This window comes from Aotus nancymaae, unplaced genomic scaffold (assembly GCF_030222135.1).
Source record: "Aotus nancymaae isolate 86718 unplaced genomic scaffold, 86718_ANA_hifiasm-v0.15.2.pri h1tg000076l, whole genome shotgun sequence".
In the NCBI taxonomy this organism is placed as follows: Eukaryota; Metazoa; Chordata; class Mammalia; order Primates; family Aotidae; genus Aotus; species Aotus nancymaae.
In genome coordinates this window covers 7,003,292-7,020,257 of record NW_026988491.1, presented here as the reverse complement: position 1 = coordinate 7,020,257, position 16,966 = coordinate 7,003,292, and the positions used below count along the sequence as shown (strand labels likewise).

General features: G+C 42.5%; 1 protein-coding gene across 1 annotated transcript in view; it reads right to left on the bottom strand.

The window, feature by feature from the left end:
• The window catches only part of SLC5A1 (solute carrier family 5 member 1), a 73,322-nt gene that overhangs the window by 55,414 nt on the left and 942 nt on the right, over positions 1-16,966 (bottom strand). Inside the window, exon 2 of the mRNA XM_012442118.2 lies at positions 11,202-11,273. Within this exon, the coding sequence (XP_012297541.1) occupies positions 11,202-11,273 (72 nt within the window). The remainder of the gene's footprint in view (positions 1-11,201; positions 11,274-16,966) is intronic.

Sequence of the window (16,966 nt, the reverse complement as noted above, 5' to 3'; positions counted from 1 at the left end):
TACTTGAAAATACAATTAAATGGCATGGACATCCCTTTCCTCCCCTCCTTGAAAGCACACTGAGAATCTTCCAACCTGGTTCTAATCTTGGCTCTGCTATAGCAAACTATGTGACCTTGAAGCAGTCACTTTACTGCTTTCAGCCTCAGTTTCCTCCACTATAAACCAAGGATAAGAATCTTTTTTGGCCTACCCCAAAGGAAGTTACTGAGCTTTAATGAGGTGACAAAATTTAAGAAAGTTTTGCTCCACAAAGTCATGCTATTCTGAAGAAATATTAATGCTTCCACACAGCCATGTTTTTATAGATTACCCTGAATTTCCTAAAACAAACAGTCATCAAGTCATCATTTTCTCTTTGAGGAAACAAGGTCATCATAGCCCAAATGGAAAATGCACTCAACTAATTTCAGGAAACCTTTTTGTTTGTTAATGAACCATATAAGACCCAGAATGTCCAGAATTCTGGAGATGGCTTCCTGTTCCCTGCTTTTGTCCTTCTCTTTAAGGGATATCAGGAGATCCCAGGGCCTCTTCTCCATCCCTCCTCTAGGCTGTGCTAGATTCTTCCATTGGGATATCCTCCAATAGTGATCCTTAAACTTTAACATAATCAGAATACAAGATATGTAGTTAAATCTGCATATCTTGAATATGCAAATTTACAGATAATATATTCATTATTTATACATTTGTAGTGTAAGTATGTCCCTGAGAGATATTTCCCTGTAGTGTAAGTATTGCATGGGAGATACTTCTACTAAAAAAAAAAAGAAGTATTGTTTGTCTGAAATTCAGATTTAACTGGGCATCCTGTATTTTTATTTGCTAAATCTGGCAACCCTAATCAGAATCACCTGGAGGGCTTATTAAAACACAGACTGGTCAAGTATGGTGACACATACCTGTAGTCCCAGCACTTTGGGAGGCCAAAGGGGGAAGACTGCTTGAGCTCAGAAGTTTGAGACCAGGCTGCGCAAGACCTCATCTCTACTAAAAATCAAAAAAATTAGCCAGGTGTGGTGGCATGCACCTGTAGTCCCAGGTTCTTGGGAAGCTAAGGTGGGAGGATCTCTTGAGCCCAGGAGATCAAGGCTAAAGTGAGGTATGATCATGCCACTGCACTCCAGCCTGGTCAACAGAACAAGACCCTGTCTCAAAAAAACAAACAAACAAAAAAACAGATTACTGGGTCCCATGTCCTAGAGTTTCTGATTCAGTAGGTCTGGTTTGAGGCTGGAAATTTTGCATTTCCAACAAGAGTCCAGGTCTTGCTGATGTGGCTGCTCTGGGTACCAGAGTTTGAAAGTCCCATCCTGGGAGAATAACAAAGGGAGAGAAGAATGCTAATTTTTACAGCACTGCCTTTGGGCCAAGGGTTGGGCCATGTATTTCATTTGCTTTGTCTTATTTAATGCCCACTACAGTTCTGTGAGGTTGGTATTATTCTCATCTTCATTTACAGATGAGATTAAAAATCAGAAGATTGAAGTGACTTACCCAAGGTCCTATAGCCAAAGGTGATGGAAGTCCCAGGTGTATAGGGAGAGGCTGTGACACACACGGACTTCCTGGTTTTTCCTGGGACATTCCCTTCTGAATGCCCCTGAAGGGGCACAGTGGGGTGAGACCCTCCTACCCATCCCACTGTAAACTCAGGATTGGCATGTGCTCATCTGTATCATGTTTTATTTCATATTCCTTCTTTACCTCCTCAGGAACTTGTCTTTAATCATAATTAGCGTCTCTCTTAGTAAGCTCTCTTCGCACAGAGGAAGTTTGAAAGGATTTAACATTGGACCATTGCCATCTCAGGGATCACACTTCCTGGATTGGGACAGAAAATCAGATGGAGCTCCTATATTCAGAATATTTTATTTCTGACACTCTGGTAAATATTTAGACACAGGCTTTATTCCAGAGTCATCACAGTCTCTATTTACTCAGCCAACTCCTGTTCCCATGGACAATGGTCATCTTTCACTCATTACCTTCATGAACATCTCTCCTTGCCCAAAGAACCAAAGGGGCAGGAAATCAGGAAACCACTGACATTTTCCCACCAGTTTTTGGCACAAAAGGCAGGTGAGGTCTTCTGTTGGCATTTAGAGGTCAACGAGGCTGAAGACCAATCCACCCTCCCATCAAGATGAGCCCATCTTTGGAATCATCAGCAATTCAGGGTCACTCACTCAAAGCACCTGATCTAAATGTACCACCTTGGCCAGATTCAGTGGCTCACACCTATAATTCCAGCAATTTGGGAGGCTAAGGAAGACAGATCACATGAGGCCAAGAGTTCAAGACCAGCCTGGCCAACATGGTGAAACTCCATCTCTACTAAAAATGCAAAAAAGTTAGCCAGGAATGGTAGCACAAGCCTGTAATCCCAGATACTGGGGAGGCTGAGGCAGGAGAGTGGCTTGAACCTGAAAGGTGGAGGTTGCCATCAGCCAAGATTGTACCACTGCACTCCAGCCTGGGCGACAGTGAGACTCTGTCTCAAATAAATAAGTATATATACCATCTCTACCCCACGGTGGCCCCCTTTCAGTTTTTCAAATATCCAAAGCTTATTCCTACATCAGGGCCTTTGGCCATTCTGTTTCTTGCACTTGGGTTGTTCATTCTCAATCTTCACATGGCTGGCTCCTTCTGACTGTTCAAGGCTCAACCTGAATGCTCAATCCACAGAAAGGCCCTCTCTGAGCCTGTGTTGAATAAGAAAGACCCTTCTCTCTCCCACTCCACCTCACCTTTGACTCAAATACATTAACATTACTATTATCGATAATTTTACATGTATTTTGTAAGAATATGAGGGACACACACACACACGCACACACACACAGATATAAACCAGCACCTACACAGCATCTGGCGCATAGTAGGCATTGACATGCAGTTGTGGGATGAAAGAATAACACTGCATAAATAGATGAATGATTCAATTCACAGCTTAAGGAGGAGAAGCTGGAGATGAAAAATAATTTTTTTTTTGAGATGGACTCTTGCTCTGTTGCCCAAGCTGGAATGCAATGGCATGATCTTGGCTCACTGCAACCTCCGTCTCCCAGGTTCAAGTGATTCTCCTGCCTCAGCCTCCCAAGCAGCTGGGATTACAGGCACCTGCCACCACACTCAGCTAATTTTTATAATTTTAGTAGAGAAGGGGTTTTACCATGTTGGCTAGGTTGATCTTAAACTCTCAGCCTCAGGTGATCCGCTCACCTCGGCCTCCCAAAGTGCAGCCACCATGCCTGGCTGAGAAACAACTATAATGATGATAATAATGATAGCCATCCCTCAGACAGCATTAACCATATAGTGTCCTAAGAGATTTACATGTGCTAATTTAATCCCAGATATAGTTCTAATGAATAATCCAAAGAGTTTATTTTAACTGATAGTTTCACCACCTATCTGCCTCTTCTGACTTCTACCAACTAGAAATATGGCTTACAATTTACTTTTTTCTTTCTCTGTCTACAGAAGCACTAATCTGTCAGAAAATTCTGGGAAGGCAGCCAGTTAGAAAGGAGAAGCCAGGAGCTTAGGTACTAACTAGATGACAGGGATTTGGTTACACATCAATCAATTGATGCCTAGGAACACCAAGAATACATGGAGTGGTGAGTGACTGTGTATTAATCAGAGAAGTTCCTCAGAGGAGAGACTAAGCCATGAAGAATAGGAGGGAAATGGTTAAAAAAAGAAAGAGAGAGAGGATGAAGGCATGAGGGAGAGGAACAGAGAGGAGAGAAGGGAAAGAGAAGGAAGAAAAGAAAGGAGAGAAAGAATGAGAAGCAGGAGGAGGAGAATAGAGGAGGAAGAGGAGGTGGAGGAATAGAAGAGGGAGAAGGAGTAATAGGAAGAGAAGAAAAGGGAGGAAAAAGAAGAAGGAGGAAGAATAGAGCAAAGCAGATACTGCCATGATAAGCCAAAAGCTCCCACCCAAAATATACCAATGGGGAACTGCCAAGTTTTGCAAAACCTTGACTCAAACTGAGAAAACAAATGTCCTGAGAGTAAGGAAACACAGCCACACTGAATTTTACCAAGAGGTCCAATGTGGGCTAAAATTGGTAAGTCTGATCAGGGCTTGATTTTTTGGTTTTACTCCCATGAACCTAAACAACAACAATTTTTCTCTGTGCATAAAAACAGAAATTTGGAGCACTGCTGCAAGTAGGCTTTGACTTAGACCCACCAGCTTCCTAACCTCCTGAATTCTTACCACTATCTATATTGTGTGGCCCCTGTACCAGAGGGCAGAATATAGACTCATGTCTCAGGTGACACCACCACCAAGGACCAGCATGAGGGTCTGGGGACATGTCCCCCTCCTCCCTCTTTTCTCTTTAATTCGGTCCTTATTTGTCAAGTGCCTACTTGCAATGTAAGGCCTTGGTGTTGTGAGGCATTAAAAAAAATTAAGAAAAGTGTAGGTTTAACTCTCATCACAGGGCTCTGAGATAAATAAGAGCACATGCAGGTAAAAAGCAAATAGAGCAGGAGAGAGGCCAAATGGACCTGGGCCAGAAGAGGCAGGAATTGCTTCCCCCAGGCTTATGAAAAGTCAAATACTTATCTTTCCTTCTGACTTCTTTCTGGGGTGCATCTTTGCCTCTCCTATGTCCAGTTGCCTGGTTCCCACTCTTCCTCTCCAATTCATGAGCTCCCACCCATGTCTTGGGACTACCAGGTTTTTCTAAGACACGCTTTGGCCTCTCTGGTGGCATTATAAGTGGCTGGACTTTATCTGATCGTTAGGTTTTAGAAACATAAAGATAAAATCAGATATATTTTACTCAAGAGGACTTGAAAAGTTTGAGAACCTGTCCTCTTTCTTCAGGGAAAATTTTCATCAGGGTCTCTGGTCAGCCCTGAATGAAAGAATTTCTTGGTTTTCAAACCAATCTTTAGGCCACACCAATTGGCCTCATACATTTCCATCTCAAAAGACAAGGAGAAAGAGACCTGAATAACCAGAAGATCACAGGGAGTCTTAGCTCTGTCCTTATCTTGTGTAAACTTGGGCAACCCATGGAATTAATCATCATCTTCACTGTACTTACCTCACTAGATCATTGAGGATTCAATCAGATAAGTGATATGACAGTCCTTCAATGGGTTTCAGTTGAAAAGAAGAACAAGAGCTAAACCTGAGGGTTTAATGTGTGCCAGGCTTTGTTCTGAGACTGTGTGTGTTTCCTCAAAACAATAAATCTGGCCCTTTATCTGCTTTTGTGAATAAAGTTTTATTGAAATACAGCCACATCCATTCATTTATGTATTTTCCATGAATGCTTTTGTGTTACAACTGCAGAGTGGAGTAGTTGTGACAGAGACTGCATAGCAGCAAAGTCAAGAATATTTACTATCTGGCCCTTTACAGAAAAAGTTTGTCAACTGTTTTGCTGTTGTTGAGTTTGAGGTTTTTATTTTGTTTTGTTTTGTTTTGTTTTTGAGACAGGGTCTCACTCTGTCCCTAAGGCTGGAAGGCAGTAGTGCAATCATGGCTCACTGCAGCCTTGACCTTCCCAGATCAAGCAATCCTCCCACCTCAGTCTTCCAAGTAGCTAGGACTACAGGTGCACACCACCATGCCCAGCTAGTTTTTTATTTTTCTGTAGAAACAGGGTCTTGCTATGTTGCCCAGGCTGGTCTTAAACTCCTGGGCTCAAGCAATCTTCCCACTTCTGCCTCCCAAAATGCCTGGATTACAGGTGTGAGCCACCATGCCTAGCTGAAACTTAGAATTTTAATCCTGGAAGAGCCTTTGAGATTCCTGATCTGACCATCTCCACATTAGAGAGGAGACTCAGACATTAATGAATTGCCCAATATCACAAAGCTGGGACAAGCCAAATCCTGTGGCTCCTTGTGCAGTTCCCACTCCCTGCCCTTTGGAATACTTCTTTCTGAATCTAAGGGACTAGCTGTCAAACAGTTGGCTCAGCTCTGTTGTACCATGCTGCTCCCATGGAACTGGCTCTGCCAGTAGTCCTGGTAGGTGTGATCAAACTCTTCCAAAACAAGAGTCTTTCACTGGGCCATGTATCTGGGGCCTCATTTCTCTGTGTAAGTTCTGCTGCCAATAACCAAAGAGTGGGGAATTCCCCTTTAAAGCTCAGCCCCTGAGCTTCACAGCCTTTCTACCCTCACATCTCCCACATCCCCAAATAATCATCACATGTCACACAGGCAGCTGTGAGTGAAAGGTGCCAAACCCTGGTGCCACATAAAAAGGGAATCCTGGGCCACCAACCAGCCCACAATTATGTAAGGTAATTGGTTTCGTGTTACTCAGATGAGTTGTCTTGGCTTGCCTCAAGCATGACTCAGGCTTCCAGGGGCCTCCCCACCTGGATCTCTATGTAAGCTGACTCCTCTTGTAATTTCAACCCTGGAGTTCTTGCTCCTTCCCTCTGATTGTCCCTTGCTTCTATCCTCAAGCCAACAGACAAACTATTTTTCTCTCTGGGCCTCATTTAATTTTCAGGAACAGAGTCTATTTCCAGAGTTTCCAAATCTTCACCTGTTACAGGTCATAACCACTCCTTTCAAAGCCCCCTAAGCCCCAGGAATGCCCAAAACCAGCCTCTCCTCTGTCCAATATGTTTTCAGACTTTATGAGCTCTGATTTTCTCCTACTTTTCTTGTGGGTAACAACCCAAACCCTCGCTGCCTCAAGTATATCAACCCAGTTCAATACAAGTTGTTCCTTCCTAAAATCCCCAGGACTCTCTTCCAGAAGCTTCTCTGCTGCCCACTCTTCCTATGGCACAAAGCTACTGGGATAAAGGCAGATGGAGGGGCAAAGGCCAAGAGAGATGTCAGCAATGGAGAGCCTCTGACCCCTGTGATGTGTTCCTTGGGTCAACACATTTGAGAACTGATATTCTGGTTATGGATTTAAGGCCAATGATAGGCTTGAACAAACTTTGTATTTTATTTCAAATAGAAATCTAGAAGCAACTTTTGATATGGTTTCAAATGTTTTTTAACTTTGGAGGGAAAATGCTTAGATTCTTTCAGGCTGTGTTTTCCTTTAATTCCTTCTTTCAGGTATGTATTGCTACGGTATTTTAAAATAATTTTAAATTTTAGAATGGAAATCACCATGCTTACTGTTCTTTTAAATTAGCAGTTTTCAAACTTTGCAAGTCAGCAGAATCATGTTTTCAAAGAAAATCTTAGCAGATTCCTCTTGTATAAAATAAATAAAAATTGGGTTGCTGGGGTGTAGAGAAAGGAGAACAGTCCTAGAAGCACTTCTGCAGAGCCCCAGGGTTGTAGGGAAAATAGTTTAAAAACCATTACTTTAGAATGTAACCATACTTTATTTAATCTAAGACATGAACTATGGTAAGACATACCATGCAGCACAAGGAAAGAAAAACACTGCCACTCAATGCCACTGATTGACTCAATTTCAGAGATGATAAAAGGTGGTCAATGTATAGCTATAATTTATTATTTGCAGTAGTATAAATATACAGATAAATCATGTGAATGTATGCACATAGTCAACTTGAAAGTTAAATTTAAGAGAATCAGCAGCAATAGCTTCAGGTAAATGCTAGCTTCCATTCACTGAGCACTACTAAGTAATGTGCACCAGACAGATGGCAACTGTGGGAGTTGCCTCTGCACTCCTGGCCTTCCTTCCATTTCTTAATGTTCTCATTTATCGACCATTCAGTAGGCAGTGTTGAGTGCTATACATGTATTGTGTCATGTGATTCTGATACATGGGCAGGTTTAGAAGCTATTAATGTAATCTCATGAAACCTTAAATGGAAACTATGGTTGGAGGAAATAGTCAAATGTCAGCCTCATCAAGGAATCAGTGATTTCTGCACAAAAGAAGAATGATGCAATGTTTCTCTGTTTGTTAGAAAAATCTGATACTGAGACATACATGCATAAGGAAAACACCCACAGGAAACTTTACATAAACCACTGAACCCTACCTGCTTTGTGTGGGGCCAGTCCCTCTCATCAACAAACCCTCAACCCAGATCCAGACTGGGACACTATTAGGAAGAAAGAAATCATCTCTAGTTAAGATGTGATGTGTTCTCAGGCCCAGCCCAAAATGCGTATCTCCTTGGAGTGGTTCTGCTCCATGCCTCCTTATCTCATTGTCTTCTCCAAGACCCAGAAATTGGAAGCTGAGGCCTTATCCCGAATATATCAACCTTAAAATTTTTCATCTTAATTATAGCCAATGGATAGAAAAACAGCCTGTCTGAAAATGGAATGGTTTGTCTTAAAAGTAGTGAGTTTCCTATCTGGTAGAGTTGGGAGGTGAAAATGGGGTTAGGTGTAAACTGAGGCTGGAGGAGCATTTAGGAGGCCTGCTATAGGGGCCACAGAAGCATTACATGGGGTGAGAAGTGCACTGTTTTCAAAATAAATAAACTTTACGGTCCTTTTCAGCTCTCTAATTCAGCAAAGTCCACTGAAATTTTATGCCAACCTTAGATCTGAAATTCATTGACTGGTACTGTTCAGTAAAACTTTCTATATTGATAAAAATGTTCTAGATTTGCACTTTAGGTAGCTACTATCCACATGTGGCAATTAAGCACTTGAAATATGGCTATGTGACTGAGGAAAGAAATTCTTCATTTTATCGAATTTTTTTTTTCTTTTTTGAGACAGAGTCTTGTCCTACTGCCCAGGCTGGAGTGCAATGGCGCCATCTTGGTTCACTGCAATCTCCACCTCCCGGGTTCAAACAATTCTCCTGCCTCAGCCTCCCAGGTAGCTGGGATTACAGGCACCTGCCACTATGCCTGACTAATTTTTGTATTTTTAGTAGAGATGGGGCTTCACCATGTTGGCCAGGCTGGTCTTGAACTCCTGACCTTGTGATCCACCTGCCTCAGCCTCCCAAAGTGCTGGGATTACAGTCATGAGCCACTGTGCCCAGCCTGTTTTGTCTAATTTTAATTTTAGTTTAAATAGCTAATGTGGCTGGTGCCTACCATATTGGACAGCACAGCTCTAGGAAGACTATTTAGTCTTGTCTTGAACTTTGGCGTAAGGGCTACTTCTTTAACATTAGCTATATGTGGAACCTTAAAAACCAAAACAATACAGGAGTTTGAGACCAGCCTGGCAAACATGGTGAAACCCCATTTCTACTAAAAAAACAAAAATTAGCCAAGTGTGGTGGCAGGTGCCTGTAATCCCAGCTACTAGGGAGGCTGAGGCAGGAGAATCACTTGACCTGGGAAGCAGAGGTTGCAGTGAGTGGAGATCACACCATCACACTCAAGCCTAGATGACAAGAGTGAAACTCTGTCTCCAAAACAGAAAAAAAAAAAAACAATAGAAACAGAGAGTAGAATAGTGGCTGCCAGAAGCTAGGGCAGAAGAGGTAGGAGAGGGATGGGAAGATGTTGGTTAAAGAGTACAAGTTTCAGGTGGGTTGATTAAGTTCTGGAGATCTATTGTACAGCCCCGTGACCATAGTTAATAAGTTATATACTTGAAAATTGCTAAGAAATTAGATCTTAAGGCTGAGTGTGGTGGCTCATGCCTGTAACCCCAACACTTTGGGAGGCCAAGGCAGGAGGATTACTTGAGCAGGAGTTTGAGATCAGCCTAGGCAACATAGCAAGACTCCATCTAAATTCCTTTTAAAAAAAAAAAAAAGAGATAAGGAAATTAGATCTTAAATGTTCTCATCATAAAAAGTAAGTGCAGTATATGAGGTGATAGATATATTAATTAGTTTAATTTAATCATTGCACAATGTATATATACATCAAAACATTCCATTGTACACTGTAAATACATACAAATTTTAGTTGTCAAAAATTAAAATTTTTTAAAAATAGAAATAACTTCAGGGATAACCTAAGAGCAACTGGAAAGATGCCAGTTATTTAAAAATTCATCCCAAAATAGCTGATCAAAGGCCAACTGCAGGATGTGGCATGATTTCCTTGTAAGTTCTCTCTGGCTGTACTTATCCGACAGTGGCAATCTTTTTTTTTTTTTTTTTTGAGACGGAGTTTCGCTCTTGGTACCCAGGCTGGAGTGCAATGGCGTGATCTCGGCTCACCGCAACCTCCGCCTCCTGGGTTCAGGCAATTCTCCTGCCTCAACCTCCTGAGTAGCTGGGATTACAGGCATGCGCCATCATGCCCAGCTAATTTTTTGTATTTTTAGTAGAGACGGGGTTTCACCATGTTGACCAGGATGGTCACAATCTCTTGACCTCGTGATCCACCTGCCTCGGCCTCCCAAAGTGCTGGGATTACAGGCATGAACCACCGCGCCCGGCGCAACAGTGGCATTCTTTACATTGTCGCTCCCTTCTCATTGTATGCATTTTTCATCATCCTTTGCTTTCATCAGCCAGTCTTAGTTCTATCTTAAGCCCAAGAAATTGCACAGTTTGGCCAATGTGTTCAACCAGTCACTTAAGTGAGAGAACTCTGAATCAAAATGGTCATGGGGCTGAATTGATAAACTGGCCAGAGCCCTGTGATATGATAGAAGGAACTTCCTGGTTTCTCTTTCACCCATGCACTTGTTCTTTGATTGGAATAGTTTCACCCATGTACAAAATACGAAATTCAACGAGAGAGGAATCCTTATCTAGTGGAAAACTATAATTGGGAACAGCAGGGGGTGCCTCATTCATCCATTCGGTGAGTATTTATCAAGAAGCTCAACGTATCAGGCATTGTGGTTAGGCTCTGAGGTAGGACAGATAAAACCTCTTTTCCATGGGACTTATAGTAGGAACAAGGTAGCAAAAGAGCCACTATTTATTGAGTTCCACCCTCCCCCAAATATAAGAGGTGTCCACTTTTCATAACATTCCTGGAAGGTAAATGTTATCATCCCCATTTTATAGATACAGAAATGGACACTTGGAATTGCCCAAGATTACCTTGGTCTGTGTACTCTTTCTCCGACCACCCACCTTGCGCAGTCTCTTCCTTTATTTATTCCTTGAAGGACTCTAAGGGTAATTTATTTAAAGGTGATTCCCTTATTACAAGAGATTAAGGGTTCCCAGGAGACCTGATGAGCATGAGACTCACTGTCAAGAATCTGGTTTGGATCCTTGAATCCTAGAATCACCACTACCCAAAGCCAAGAAGAAAATGAGTTCCTAAAGGGAGTATCAGTTAAGCAGTTATGGAAATAGTATTTCAGAGAAAACTTACCGGCCACCACACCATACTTCGGCCTGCAAGGAAGAAGCCTCCAACAGTCCCACGATTGGTAGAAAACATGGCCTGAGGACAGAAGGGTCAAAAATGTAATAGAAAACTAGAAGAGTGGCCTTGCCAGCCAAAAGGACATAGCTTCCCATATGTGCACCCTCTTCTACCCACTCCATTGTCTGAAACACTTTCACATTCCTTCTTCCCTGCAGCCTCAAAAGACTCAGATGAAGAAGCCAGCAACCTACATTTGACAAACAAGGAAACTGAGGCTCAGAAGGTATATACAGCTTGCTCTAGGGCTAGTTTGAAATTAGCTTCCAGCATGGCTTCCACCAAGTCACTACACCTGGATCTGCTTGCTTGTCTGTTAAACGGGGAGAAATTGATCTTTTTATACCTTTCTTACAAGCATATTGAGGTGCTAATGAATGTTATATTTATTTTAGCCTTTATTACAGGTACATCATGGCATGTGCCTATAATCCCAGCTACTCAGGAGGCTGAGATGGGAGAATCATTTGAGTCCAGGAATTCAAGACCAGCCTGGGCAACATAGCAACACCCATCTCAAAAGAAAAAAAGAAAAAGAAATATCATACTTTTAAAAAGTACGATATGGGATGTGAATTGTATCTTTGTTACCAGAAAAGTGAAAAAATGCTCTCAGAATGCAAGGCGTTTGTACTAAATACTACATAAAAGACCAGACAAATTCAAGTCTTTCCTCTCTGAGGGTATAGGTAGCAGGTTGCTGGAATCACAGAGTTTCACTCGGTCATCCAAGTTGGAGTGCAGTGGCACAATCTCCGCTCACTTCAATCTCCACCTCCCAGGTTCAATCCATTCTCCTGTCTCAGCCTCCTGAGTAGCTGGGACTACAGGCATGTGCCACCATGCCCAGCTAATTTTTATATTTTTATTTTATTTATTTATTTATGAAATGGAGTCTCATTCTGTCATCCAGGCTGGAGTGCAGTGGTGCAATCTTGGCTGACTGCAACCTCTGCCTCCCAGGTTCAAGTGATTCTTCTGCCTTAGCCTCCCAAATAGCTGGGACTACAGGCACGTGCCACCACACCCAGCTAATTTTTTTATTTTTAATAGAGACAGGGTTTCACCATGTTGGTCTGGCTGGACTCAAACTCCTGACCTCAAGTGATCTGCCCACCTTAGCCTCCCAAAGTACTGGGATTACAGGAGTGAGCCACTGCACTCGGCCAATACATTATGACTGTTGTGTTAGTATAGATGAAGGAGAGGATTCTGTCAGACCAGGGTACCAGAAAAGGCTTACAGAGCAGGAAGCATTTCAGCAAATCTTGAAGAAAGAATGGAGTTTTATTAGTCAGAGAAAAGAGGGAGGAATGTTGTAAGATTTCAGAAACAGCAGATCTAGAGGTAGAACTTCACCCAGTGTGGAGAAGGAGGGAAAGGTGAAGAGTGTTGGCTGAGATATTTGAATGGAGAGAGTGGTGAGAAGTGGGGCAGAACACACACTCTCAAACACCAGGCTAAAAAGTGCAAACTTTATTGCATAGGCAGTAGGGAACCACTGAGGGTTCATGAGGAGAAAAATGAGATCTATCTTCAATACACGATGACCAGCTCCTCCCACAGACTCCCTTGGGATGTTGCCTCCAAGCCTTCAGATTATTTCTGGTCCAGCACAGGCCCAGGGCCAGTCCTCCAGCAGAAAATGGGGTCAGTGCCTCTGTTCCTGGCCCCTGGCCATCTTCCCTCTCAGCAGACACTTGCTAACCTCCCTGAAAATGTTAATAGCTGATAGTGACTTAACCCTGTCAGAGATGTCTGCATTTTTTTTTCGAGATGGAGTCTCACTCTGTTGCCCAGGCTGGAGTGCAGTGGCACAATGTCAGCTCACTGCAATCTCCATCTCCCAGGTTCAAGACATTCTCATGCCCCAGCCTCCCAAGTAGCTGGAATTACAGGCACATGCCACTATGCCTGGCTAATTTTTGTATTTTTTTGTAGAGACAGGGTTTTGCCATGTTGCCCAGGCTGATCTTGAACTCCTGATCTCAGGTGATCTGCCTGCCTCAGCCTCCCAAAGTGCTTGAATTACAGACATGAGCCACTGTGCATGACCAATGTCTACATTTTCAAAGGCGACCACTGTGGCTAAAAAGCATCACTATTCCAAAGGAAGTAACCCCTGATGGTGACATTTCAGGCACTTAGACACTTGTAATTTATTCATCAAACATGCCCGAGACAGATAACATATTGTTAAAGGCTCAGATTGCAACAATGTATTGAACTTAGTCCTTTAGGAAGGGGCACTAATGTGTCCCATCAGTCAATATAGATTTGTTGAGCACCCCTGCGTGCTAGGCAGTACCCAGGAGAGCATGGCTTGGGTATTTCTGGACTCCTGCCAGGGTCCCTCCTCCCACAGGACATACTGTGAAGTCCTCTGCAGCAGTATTCCTAGAAATAGCAAGAGGCCTAAGGATCAGAAAAGGTAGCTAAAGGCCAAAAAAGAAACAAATCCCAAGGACTTGAGCTGTAGCAGTTGACCAAGGAAAGCCACTCTGAAGGTCATTGTGAAGTTGAAGAAGACTGACATCCCCAGTTGGTCTCAGAAATGAAGAGCTTAGAGGAATAATGTGAGGGCAGGGACTAGAGTGGGGAGATGAAATAATTCAGGAAAGATGCTGGGGATGAACAAAAGGTGAAGAGAGGTATGTATGCACCATATCTTTTCTTCTCTGGAATTTTCATCCCCTCATCTATGCAAGCCCAAACCCTACCTATTCATCCTTCAAGGCCCCTCAAAATCCACTTCCTCCTACCTTACACTCCCCCATGGAAATCTCCTTCCCTACAGCCTCCTCCCTTTACCAAATGAAAATAATTTCTACCTCTTCAGATGACTTCACTTATGCCTTGTTCACAGCCATTACCATTTTTTTTTACTTTGTGTTACCATATTACAAGTTTTTAATTTCCCATAATGCTTTTGATATAATGCTTTGTGCATAGAAAATCACTGTTCTGTGAGCACGAGATGCTCAAAGGAAAACTCTGAAGTTTTAGACACCACTTCGTAAACCACAGTGTTACATTCACCTGTTCAGCCTACAACTAGAAGAGAATGAACTCACAACTGCAAGCTGCAGGGGCAAAAGAAAGACAGTTACTGACCCACAATGTTTTGGTTTGTGGTTTGCCTGGGTTCTATCTCCATGGAGGAAAAATATTACTGGGCAGAAAGAAAGAACTTTAGGCCTCTTTAGATGAGGAACAATCTAAGAAACTGAGGATGTTGGGCCTGGAGAAGAGAAGCCTCAAGTGACCTACTGTTTTCTGAAATGTAAAGTGGGACAGACATGATGCTTGGTATGGCCCTCATAGGACACAACCAGACAAAACGGGAGAAGCTCCAGGACATCCAGTCTGAGTCCAGAACCAAAAGGAATATCCTGTCTGTCAGAGCTGTCCAGAGATGGAAATAAAGCCATTTGGGAGAGTTTCTACTGAAAGTATTCAAGTGAAGGCTGTTCACAACTAGTCAAGATGATTTTGTCAAATGATCTAAAGAAAAGCATCAAATTAAAAAAAAAAAAAGAGCAAAGGAATTCAGCACCACCAGGACACTGTCACAACAATGCGATGGTAATAAGAACCATGGAGAGAGTATTCCCAGAAAGGCAAGTGTCTTGGGGAGTTGGAAAGGTAGTATAGTGGAAAGGGCATTGGCTTTGGCATCATAAGACCTTGGTTCTTGTCCCAGCTCTGGGACCAATTCATCTGAATGACTTCTGGTCACCCTCTATGATCCTCATCTGTAAAACAGAAAAATTGGGCTCCCTCAAGGGCCATTCTGACTTGATCATTCAATGATGCCATCAGTTCAAATGACTGCATAAGACAGGGGCCAGTAAATTTTTATTCTTTAAAGAAAAAGGGCCTGATGGTAAATACTGAGGCTTTGTGGGATACACAGGGTCTATGCTGAAAATTCTTCATATTTTGTTTTGTTATTTCTTTTTCACAACCTTCAGAAGTGTAAAAACCATTCTTGGCTTATGGACCATATGAAAACAGACTGTGAGACAGATTTGGCCCATGGGCCATGGTTTAACAACCCCTGGCTTGAGGGGATTTCAGGATAGCTCGTTGAAATCTTCTAGCAAGAATAAAGTGAGAGATCCATCTTAAAAGGATATAAAATTCCCTAAGAAACAAACTGATAGGTGATGAAAGAAAATGGAAATTAACACCCAAGAAGTAATAAGCCAAAGCCTAAATATGATTGGAGGAGACAGAGTTGTAAAAGAACAAAACAGAACCAAATAATTTTGAAAGAGATGGAGAAGGTAAGACAGAGAGACATTGACTGTGTGGGTCTTTTCTAAGTTGAAGAAACACAGTGGGCCTGGACCATTTTATCTGTGCATCCCAGAGATCATGCAGGAGTCAGAATGCCCACTCCTGAATCAAACCACTCTTGACACTTCAGTAGCAAAAAGAGGAGGATAAACTGGAAGAAATCCAAAGCATTAAATGACCAGGGTCCAGAGGCAGTGTCTAATGGGGGAAGATTAAACATAGACAAATACTAAGCAGGCCATTAAGTAGCATTTAGCAGGACAAGTGATACTGATTCACAGATACTTGAAACATGTAAACACCATTTAAAAAGCATAAACACCTACAGGACTGGCAGGGTTGAAATGAGATTGATTAACAGAACTGAGATTATCAGAGATTGTCTGGGAAACAGGCAGTACTGTATAGCCAGCAGATGATGGGCTCACACCTTGGCTCCAACACTTAAAAGCTGGGGTGGGGTGGGAGGAGGAAGTCAGTCACAGTGGCAGAGTGCCTGGTATCATAAAAAATCAGGAGTCAAGAGATCTGAGTTACAGGAACAATTCTGTCTATTGCAACCTTAGGCAAATCACAACCACATGAAGCTTCAATTTCCTCATCTGTAAAACAGGGATTAGCATTCTGGCCCTCCCCTTGTGGCTTTTGTGAAAATATACTACCCACTTGACCACTGCTGCCCATTTTACTTAAAAGGACAAATATTGTTCAGAGCCCGGATCATGCAGTGGAGGGCAAATGACAATAGTATTTTTGTTTAATCCTAGAGTCCATAAACAGCTTTCAGATTCACCTCTGCATATTCTCACCACAACCCTGGGAAGTCATAATAGATAAGCTTGTACCTATTTTACAATTGAGTAAACTGAGGCTGAGGGAAGTTGCCCAGTGTTGCACAATTTGAATCATGTGAAAGTCAGTAGTAAACTTGAGTATTCTGGCTCCTAGTTGGTCAGTTTCCATTATGTCTGAGAAACTGAGAGTACTGACGAAGAGGTAGCCATACTGACCCCATGTGACACTTAGGAGGCATTCTGCCACATCTTGTTTCTACAATTCCTTTGGGAAAAAAAAAAAAAAACAACACTTACTTTTATACCTGAAAAAATTCTGTGTCCACAGAAGGGTTAATGCCTACCTTCCTCTCCTCTAAGTCAGAAGAGTTCAACACAATCACCTGCTGGCACAGCAGCCTCCTTGGGCTTGTCACCTCCACCCACACGACAATCCATGAGAGTGGCTGGAACATCTCCACACTTTTTTAAAATAATTTTTTATAATTTTTTTTATTTTCGTAGAGACAGAGTCTCACTATGTTGCCTAGGCTGATCTCGAACTCCTGGAGTCAAGCAATCCTCCCACCTTGGCCTCCCAAAATGCTGGGATTACAGGTGTAAGCCACCACACTC